At 40.7% G+C, this 10,004-nt stretch overlaps 1 protein-coding gene across 2 annotated transcripts in view; it reads right to left on the reverse strand.

Moving 5' to 3' along the window:
- Positions 1-6,390: 6,390 nt before the first annotated feature.
- The window catches only part of ANKRD44 (ankyrin repeat domain 44), a 307,899-nt gene continuing 304,285 nt past the window's right edge, over positions 6,391-10,004 (reverse strand). Inside the window, exon 28 of one of the 2 annotated variants that reach the window (XM_024763443.1) lies at positions 6,391-8,687. In XM_024763443.1, coding sequence (XP_024619211.1) covers positions 8,440-8,687 — 248 coding nt within the window. In that variant the 3' untranslated portion in view covers positions 6,391-8,439. The remainder of the gene's footprint in view (positions 8,688-10,004) is intronic. The other variant, XM_024763444.1, reaches the window with a different exon arrangement.

The following is a 10,004-nucleotide window of genomic DNA, read 5'->3' on the forward strand; positions in this document are numbered from 1 at the left end:
ACAATTCTTCCATCTTACCAAGCCCTTCAGTCCAGTGACTGGGCTACTTTCTCACTCTCCATCACCTCCCTCCTGTCTCCATTTCCCTCCTTACCCGGTTTAGAATCCATGATCTATATAATCATGTCTATTGAAAACACCGCAGTTCCATAACTCCCCTTGGGCTCATTTGGCAAAGCTCTATCCCTGTTTAAGTTCCACTATCTACTTACTCTATGCCTGTACCAACATTGATGAAAAAACCCACCAGGATGACTGGTACCACTTAAAATTCATGGTCATAAATCTCAAGTGTGCTAAGCCTTACTCAGCAATCCTCCTCTGCTGCTCTAAAATGTTCCTTCTAAAATTACCCTCCCATCCCTTCTCACACCTTCTTCTTGTTCACTCCCAGACATTCCCCTTAGCATTGATATACTACATACAGCATCTCCTATCTTAAAAAACAAATACTCTCTCTGGTCTTCACATCCCTCCAGCTACTGCCTTATTTTTCTTCTTCCTTTTACCTTCTCCCCTTTCTTTCCCTCATTAAACCATCCTCTTTGGATTGTTGCCCCCCCCCACTCTGATGCATCTAATAAACTCTATGTTGCCAAATCCAATGGTCACGCTGCATCATATCTTGACCTCCCAGAAGCAATTGAGACAGGAGACACAACTGACACTCCTCTCATACATTCTTTCTTTCCCGCGTTTCAGGGACATCTAGGTTTCTTGCTTTTCCTCCTGCCTCACTGGCCACTCCCTCTTGGTCTTCTCTGTTAGACCTTCTCTTCCTGACGTCTGAATGTTGGAGTGCCCACAGTTCAGGGCTCATCTCTCTCTACATTTACTCCCAGGGCAAGCTCCTCTGCTCATCTATAATTTCATTGACCTCAGCCCCAGCCTCTCTCCCAAACTCTAGACTGTTTACTTGACATAAAACCATCAGCAAGGTCAGTCAACTCTGTCTTCAAGAGTACCCAAACTGTGCCACACTCTGTTTCCCTTGTTGCTGTACCAATCCAAGCCACCATGTTTTTACTCCTCTAGACTAGTGCACTAGCCACCTAACTACTCAGTAGGGTTCCTCTCTTGCCTCCCTACTGCAGTCAGAGTGGCCTCTTAAAAATGAAATAGGAACACAGCCATTTTTTTCTGCTTAGATTTCTCTAGTGGATCTTTATCACATTAAGAATAAAACAGAAACTCCTTCTCCTGGCTCAAAACATTTTTACAGGATCTGGCCTCAGACCACTCGTGATCTCATCTCACACCACCCTTCCCTACCCCACAAGTCTCCAGCCACACTGGCCCCATTTCTCTTCCTGGAACATGCCAAGCTCATTCCTGCTTTTGGTTGTTGGCACTGGCTGTTCCCTCTCCCTGTTTCCTCCTTTGATCTCTATATGGCTGGCCACTTCCTTCACATTCAGATTTGAGTTTAGACGTTTGTAATTCTCAGGGAACCCAACTAAAAGGAATATGAGTTATTCAAGTTTTCAATTTTGCTGGGTGCTTTATCAACTGAACATAAACACAGGTAAGATTTTTGTGCTCTAGGTACTGCTTCAACTTTTTACTTTTGAAAATTATGAAACTCTTCTAGATATTAAATATACTTCATTAAATTGTCTTTTAAAGGTAGAAAATGGTATTCTAGAAATTGTGTCTACCAGTGCCCAGAGAACCACGTGAACCAACAGTGGTTTCTTGCCAGATCTTGCTATGGGACTGTGGGCCAAATGTTTCTGTCTTTATGAGCAGGGTTACCCCAACTGTGAAGAGGATGCAATCATCCCTTGCTTAAGACAAGAAATATACCTGTGCAGGCCTGCGTTTGTGTGTTTAACAACAAAGGAATTAAGTATTTGTTTCAAATCTGTGTAGCACTTTCCTCCACTCACCTGCATGTGATCTCACCTGGAGAAATACACAACCAGGGAACATGTACTCGACATTGCCTTCTGAAGTTCTTTTTCTTAAGCTTGGGAGCGCTCTTTGGGAGGGGATGCATAGTAGAGCATCTTCAGGCAGTCCCCTGTGAAAACAGATTTTAGAATATGGCTGGCTTCACAAGTAATACACTGATGAAGGAATGATTCAGAAAAAAGAGGAGAGCAAGTATATGAGCAGTGAGGTGGGGACGCATGGGCATTGGGGGTGGGGGATTGTACACTGGGCTGGGTGGGACATTTGGTATCCCTGGCTCACCAAATGCTAGTAGCAAGCCCTCCCACTCCCCAGTCACCGTGCCAACCACTAATGCCCACACCTTCTCGATCACCCCCTGGAGTGCATGAAAATGAATGAATGGCACAGCCATTATCTTTGCTGCTTCATATTTTACAGCAAATGTACCCTCAGTATGAAATCTGCTAAAGAGACAACTCATACAGTACTTTTACCCACAATATTTTTAGGTTGTGTTAAGAGCCTTTGAGCTTAATGTCTTTGGCCTTGCAAGCTAATTCTGGAACACATTAAGTGTGCTAAGTGAGGGATAGATGTATAGGGATCTAAACCTACTGAATGGCATTAGGGAGAGGAATCCTTTGACAAGCAGTTTGGAGACAAAGCACCACATCGATGTCCAACAATACAATTCCAGCAGCCATCAAGGGACTGAAGCCCTCAGTCCAACAACCCATGAAGAATCCTGCCAATAACCATATGTGTGAACAGAGAAATGGAGCTTTCCCTAGCCAACACTGGGATGATAGCCTGTGAGGGACCCTGAGGCAGAAGACCCAACTGAACCACACCTGGACTCCTGACTCACAGACACTGTTACATGATAAGCACTTGTTTAAAGTCACTAAGTTTTAAGGTAATTTGTTAAACAGCACTAGATAACTAATACGCCCAGTCTGCTCCAAACTACAGGAAATAACTCATCTGCAGTCTACTTCATGCTTTATAGTCTTCAAGACTGAGAAGAACTCAGGTCTGTACACTTGAATAAGGAGTAGGCGAGGCAGAGTAGTGCAAAACCTCCCTGAACGTCTCTAGCAGAAAACAGAAAAAAAACCCCACAAAACATTGTATGGCAGGTCAGCATAGAGGAGAGAACATCTATAGGCACAAGTGTGTATTCAGATCACTAATTACACAAATTTGAGCAATTATATAACTTCTCTGGGATTGGATGTTTTCATGAAAAAGGTGGTGATGGGATTGGGCTAGACTGTGAGAACTGCTAACATTCTAGGACACTGTGATCTGAGGAACTGGGGAAGCCACCCCACCGCCCCAAATCTCTTTCTCATCAGCTGGAAACCCCATAATTAGGGAGCTGTTCCTTAGTGCTTCTAGGGACTGTTCCTGAGTTACTACCCAAGGGGAGACATTTTGAATGGTGAGACAGACGGAGGAGTAATTCTATGGATATCTTTAAGGACAGTGCTGAGAAGTAGGGTCTTGTGTTACTACAGAGCAGTTGAAGAGTAGTGGTGGCAGCAACAAAGGTAAGCGTGGTTGATTTCACAATTTTGAGGACCTATCAGGCTTCTTCTTTTCTGATATAGTGATCTATAGAGTTAATCACACTTCCCTCTTACTTTGGCTGTAAGGAAGTCTAGACCAAATTCAAGTTCAGTTACAGCCGCTGCATTAAATTTCAGGATTCCCATATTTGTTTGAATTCTTTTTCCTTGTCCTAATTTTTCTATTTCTAGTTTCACATGTCTTTGTTGCAAGCCAGCTTAAATTTTTATGGAAAAAGTTGGAGGCATAAACAGGTAAAATAAACATAAAATATCTGTTTGAAATGTTTTGCTCTAATTGTGATTATACAAACAGAAATAGAAAATAGGGAGATACACTTCTATCTTGATCATTTTCAAAATTTAAGGTTATTTGGCTTTGGCAGGGGACAAAGGTTTAAGTTAGCAGAATAAGTGGTAAAATTAGCATAACTGGAAAAATTAAAGACAACACAAATTGCAACAATATTTGTACCGCTTTTATTTGTAAAAATAACCATCTGAATGCATTTCCATAGTATACATAGTTAAGTACTTCATTACATTATTAGCATTCAGTAGTTGAAAAAGTATTAAACTGTGCTTGAGAAGATTCAGAGTGGTTCAAAGTCATTTCCTCATTTTTACAGTCATGGCATTTACCAGAGTCATTCAACTCCAACTTACATAAGAAAACATTACAGACAAAAATCCCACTGAAACCATCAAACAATATTTTATGCTGTTACAAATATGTTATGCAAAATATAACACTGGCACCAGATTTGTATCATCGTGCTTTACAAAGATATATTGCACATGCTAAAGCATAAAATATATAGACAAAACTACCGAACAAAAGATATTTGCATTGAATTTTTAGATCACTGCATAAGAAACGCTTAGAATTACATTTTATACACACACTCAGATTGTCACTATCTTAAAATGCTCTTGCCCTATAACACTGACCTATGGTTTACAGTTTTGTAAAAAGAAAGCAGTTTAGCACTGCAATACCAAACAATTCCTATAGAAAACTTTGCATCTTCATTTTCATTTCAAAGCAGGTAAAAGGGGAAGGAGGAAAAAGACACTTTATACATTCAAAGAAAGGCGGAAATGAAAACTCACTGGTATTATATTGCTCTGATAACACTCAAATGAAAAAAATACCAAACATTTCACAGAACATTTTCAGAATATACAAATATAAAAAGGCACTCTAACTTCATATTACAAGACAAAAAAAGGGATGAGTTCTTCAACCAACACAACAGATAAGCAAACCTAGTTGCTCAACAGTACGAAGAATTACTAGTGCAGCAAATCCATTTGATGTTCTTGTCCTAATTTAATAATAAAATAATAAACCAAGCAGCTGTTTACTGCCTAAAGTACCAAAGCATACTATGGTGCCCTTTTAGTAGTGATAAATAGAAATCCCCTGAGCTATTTACTGTGGAATCATAGCAGATTTTAGGCAATTTGGAGATAGTAACATATTTACCCAGGATAGGCAGACACCGGCGAATAGGGAAGTGCGATGAAACATGATCCCCGTGGCTGTGGTTAAAATACAGTCTAAAAAGAACACATTAAGGTAAAAGCACAATGTTTTCTGTTTTTGTTTTTCTTAGAAAGCTATGTGGAAAATCTAGCTTTATTTCTAAGAGATGTATGTGAAAAGCAGAACTCATAGTTTTTAAAGTCGTTTCTTAAAGGAAAAGAATTGGTCTGGGGAAGAGGGAGAAAGAGGAAGAGAGCGCGGGCGAGAGATGGATTCAGTGAACAATTCATAGCATGATTTCATTTTGTTCCTTTGTCTTCCTTCTTTCTAGTAGTGAAAGAGTGGGGAGAAGTCAGAACGCAGCTCCGTGGAGATAACGTCGCGTGGCTTACTGTTTTGCTGCAATGTTTCTTGTTCTCTGTGCTACTCTCCGGGGAAAAATGTTAATGCTGCTTCACCATTAAAGCAGGCATCGCATATCCTGCTTTAAATGCCAACTGAGCAAGATTTCCATTCACTTCTAGAAAAAGACTCCGCAGTATATCGTGCTTCTTCAGTGTTGGATCTCCCTTATTTTCAGGGTTTTGGTAAAGATAAGGTCATTACTGCTCATTAGCAATTTATCCACTTTTTCGAAACTCATCTTCTCGAAACGAACAGAAAGGACAGAGGAAGGAGGGGAACACAACACCAAGAATTAAAGAAACAGTATGGTGGTGTCAAAATTTTTCAGTGAAATTAATACCAGTTCTTAGAAGTCCTCTGAACAAGTTCTCATTTGTGAAGAACCCAGCATGAGTTTTTAATTAAATCCAGGATATTACAGAGTAAGATTAAAGTCTTTTACAATTAGATGAAATATATAATACAGTATCTGTATTTGATCCAGACATGATAGAACACTGTTTTAAAAATATCTCACATATATGATAAGATAGAAATTTTCAGGGTGAAAATGGAATCGATTATAAAATGTCGGAGAGCACTACCTTAATGCAACATGTTTCTTTCCTGTCTCTTCCTCAAGTGGAAAATAGCATGAGCTGGTGATTTTTATTTCTCTTCTTGGTACACGTGCCCACGCACTGACATAGTTTCCCATTAGGTTGCTGGGATCATGTGAGATTTTTCAGCGCATTCAGGATAATTTCTATATCTTTCTTTGGGCCACTTTTGGGCATATGATCCAGTACACACTTCAGTTTTCATCTCGCAGAAGATCACAGGACTGCAGTGTCTTTTAAGCTCTGAGCTGGCTACACACGGGCTGAGCCACTGATGTTTTACCCCTTTCCGACCGACGTGGAAGAACCTGAGGGCTGGCTGGAAACCTTAGGAGTGGAAATGCTGCTGGGCTTGGCCCCAGGACTGCGGGCCAGCCCAGGGAGAGTCCTGTGTATTTTCCGGCTTTTTCATGATTCCAAGTAAGACAAAAAAAATATCTCACATATATGATAAGATAGAAATTTTCAGGGTGAAAATGGAATCGATTATAAAATGTCGGAGAGCACTACCTTAATGCAACATGTTTCTTTCCTGTCTCTTCCTCAAGTGGAAAATAGCATGAGCTGGTGATTTTTATTTCTCTTCTTGGTACACGTGCCCACGCACTGACATAGTTTCCCATTAGGTTGCTGGGATCATGTGAGATTTTTCAGCGCATTCAGGATAATTTCTATATCTTTCTTTGGGCCACTTTTGGGCATATGATCCAGTACACACTTCAGTTTTCATCTCGCAGAAGATCACAGGACTGCAGTGTCTTTTAAGCTCTGAGCTGGCTACACACGGGCTGAGCCACTGATGTTTTACCCCTTTCCGACCGACGTGGAAGAACCTGAGGGCTGGCTGGAAACCTTAGGAGTGGAAATGCTGCTGGGCTTGGCCCCAGGACTGCGGGCCAGCCCAGGGAGAGTCCTGTGTATTTTCCGGCTTTTTCATGATTCCAAGTAAGACAAGTAGGAATTAAAACACAGAACAAACAATGGATGTTTCCTCGGCCTTTGTTTCATTTCAAATAAATACAAACACATTTACATCAAAAGTATATGAACATTTTCTCTAGTTTGGCAAAAAAAATAAGCTTGTAGTCAACACATTATCAGTTACAAATGTTAAGCCATCAACTAGAAATCTGTGTCATAAGAAATATAAAACACAACAAAGACTGTTACGCAAAAAGATTACATTTTAACTCCATAGAAAAGCTATTTCAGTTCTCACTTCCACTTCGAAGGCAAACAATTTAAATCTTCCATTTTAGACTGAAGCATTTTGGTCCTCGTGGCTAGCTGGTTGACGAACTACAGACATATATATATATAAATACATACATATACGTGTGCGTGCGTATGTGCATAATGTAAAAAGTCTCATTCTTCTTTTTGTACAGCTATTCCAGGTGTGGAACGGGGTCCATTTGACCTAGAAGCTTTGGCAGAGGGAGCAGACACAGTATTCACTACGGTGATGTCATCATCAAGCAACTTTAATTGGCCTTAATTTCCACATTGCCCATTTCTACATCGTGCTTTCACTTTGTTCCCTTCTGGAGTCACACTTCCACTCACTGGGGCATGACTTTGACCGAGAAGCTCATTTCACATTTTACTATTGACGAACAATACTGATGGTTCTTATGTTTTCATAAAGTTAGTATTTTGATTTACAGACAAACTCATAAAGGGTAGTTTCGTATTATATTTGCATTATGTCTCAAAGTTTTGGTGCAATATAATTTTCACCTGAAATGTTACTGGAGAGATTTGGGTTCGATCACTCGGGTGAAAATTAGCCACAGGCTTGTTATGGGGACCACTGAGTGCTACCTTTATGTTAAATGAAGAAAGCAAGTTCAATTTCCGTGAATTTTCCCTTCATCTGGCAACTTGAACAAAAATCCTCAAAAGGAAGTTCTGGATATTTAAGTGCTTACTATAGATAGGATATGAATGATTGGACTCCTTTAAAAAGATTCTTTCTGAAGATGAACACCTCTACCTTTGGCTTCTAGTAAGGAAGTAAACATCAAAGTGAGAAGAGGTTTGAGGCATTTCCTACCCAGCCATTCCCTCCCCTCCTGGGGGACGTGAATGTCATATTGATACACTTCTGAGAACTCACCGCCGAGTGAGTACACGAAAAAAAATCTTTTAGAGACCAGTTACCCTCTCAGTTGCACTATCCACAAAGAAAGAGAATTAAATGCATTTTTTTTATTCCTTACTTAAAATGAGAGGTAGACTTTCACAGAAGTATCTCAGATCTAGGGAAAATATGAAATAAAGCAAAATCAAGGCCCATCTGTGTGAGTGCTTTGCCCTACAGCCTAGCTGCCTTCCCTCGGTTTAATTAATTCCTTCTCTACTGGCTTCTGGAAGCTCGGGCCCATAATAATACTTGAACACAACATAAACCTGGAATTCAAGCTTCTTTCCCTTCCTCCAACATGGGTGATCAAGGAAAAGCTTCTACGGTCCAAAGTCAAAACGTTTCCGAATCAGAATCATTTTCATTGTACCCATCCTCCGAGCCTACGTTGTTACCGCACAGGCTAACCATGCTACCCAGGTTGGAGAGGGTCGTCCTGCTCAAACTGTCTTTTTTAAAACAAACGAAGTTGACAGCCGTCATGGTACTGGAAGGAGAAAAAGTCATCATGGTAGCCAGAATGAGGGCCAGGCAGTCAGCCACGTCTTTGTTAGGAGCGCAAGCCAGGGCCGGGGTATGACCTGGGCGTAAATGCAGACAAGGCAGTGGTTAGTCCAGGCAATCCAGAGGTGGTGTGAGCATCCCACAGTACATCTCGAACGACCTCACACGCAGAGATGTATGTCAAGTTAGAAATCATGCCAGGCAAAGGAGTTATTTCCCACAAGTCATGCTTAGGGTGAGGCTGGAGGGGACTGGGAGTGGGAGACATTTGATGGAAGGTTTCGGTTTTTTTTCCTGCTTACATGACAACAACAAAGCATTATATTATCGGAAGTTAGGCAGAATTTCAGCCTTCGTCTAGTGAACAGAAACACGAGGGGACGGGGGTGGGACACAATTCCACAAGAAACAGCCACAGGACAATCAGAAAGATGTTTCCACCTGAGAGCACACGCACACACCATGCGCTTCGGGCTGGGGCCAGAGCACTCTCATTCTGAGAACAATGACTTTCCACTGCAGGTAATCGTGTGTCAGATTAGAAAGGATGTCAAGAATCAGATGTCTGTAAGAGTCAGTAACACCGTTCTGTCACTTCATATATACTTTCTATAAAGTATGCACAGGTAACTGGTTCTGGAGAAATGGAATCATTTGAGTAGATCAGACACAGGAAAGCACTTGCTGTATGTGATGAAACGTACTATCATTTAAAAGAAACTTAAACAGCATTCTAAGTAATATTAACACCACCAGCCAAAGTCCCAAGTCCTAAATGTAACAGATGTGTGGAAATTGCTATTTGCCATAGAGTTGTCATTCTCTGCCATTTGGACTTGATGGGTCCAGTCCAGAAAAGAAAACTATCTCAACTCACGAAGCAGGTGCCATGGGGAGGTAGATAAAGTCTTTTGACTCCATCTACTCTTATTCAACCTTTATTCTACTGGCTGGAAAGGGGTTCCAGCCCCTTGTGCTGGCTAAACTTCCTACTAACCACTCGCTCATTTATTCAGAGGCACTGGCTCAATAAAACTTAATTTTTTGCTGTGTTATCAGCATTTGACTTGATTTCTGCTCCTCTCCCCCCCTTAACAGATGATTCCTTTCCCTGGTATGAAAACAAACAAGAATGGACAGATATCTTAACATTCCATTCCACAAAGGTCCGTGATGAGTAAAGGAATTAAGATTGTAGTGCTGTACAAAATTGTCCCAAATGTTCCTAGATCTTTGGGATGTAGCTAAGCCTCAGATACAGCAGACTTACACTAGTTTATTCTGGTCTCTTTAGTCATTTTGCAGAAAACCTGTGGGCCTCTACATGCCAACCCCAAGGTGTGTGTGTATATATATATATATATATATATATATATATATATATATATATATAG

Source organism: Neophocaena asiaeorientalis, unplaced genomic scaffold (assembly GCF_003031525.2).
Source record: "Neophocaena asiaeorientalis asiaeorientalis breed wild unplaced genomic scaffold, Neophocaena_asiaeorientalis_V1.1 scaffold844, whole genome shotgun sequence".
NCBI classification, from domain to species: domain Eukaryota; kingdom Metazoa; phylum Chordata; class Mammalia; order Artiodactyla; family Phocoenidae; genus Neophocaena; species Neophocaena asiaeorientalis.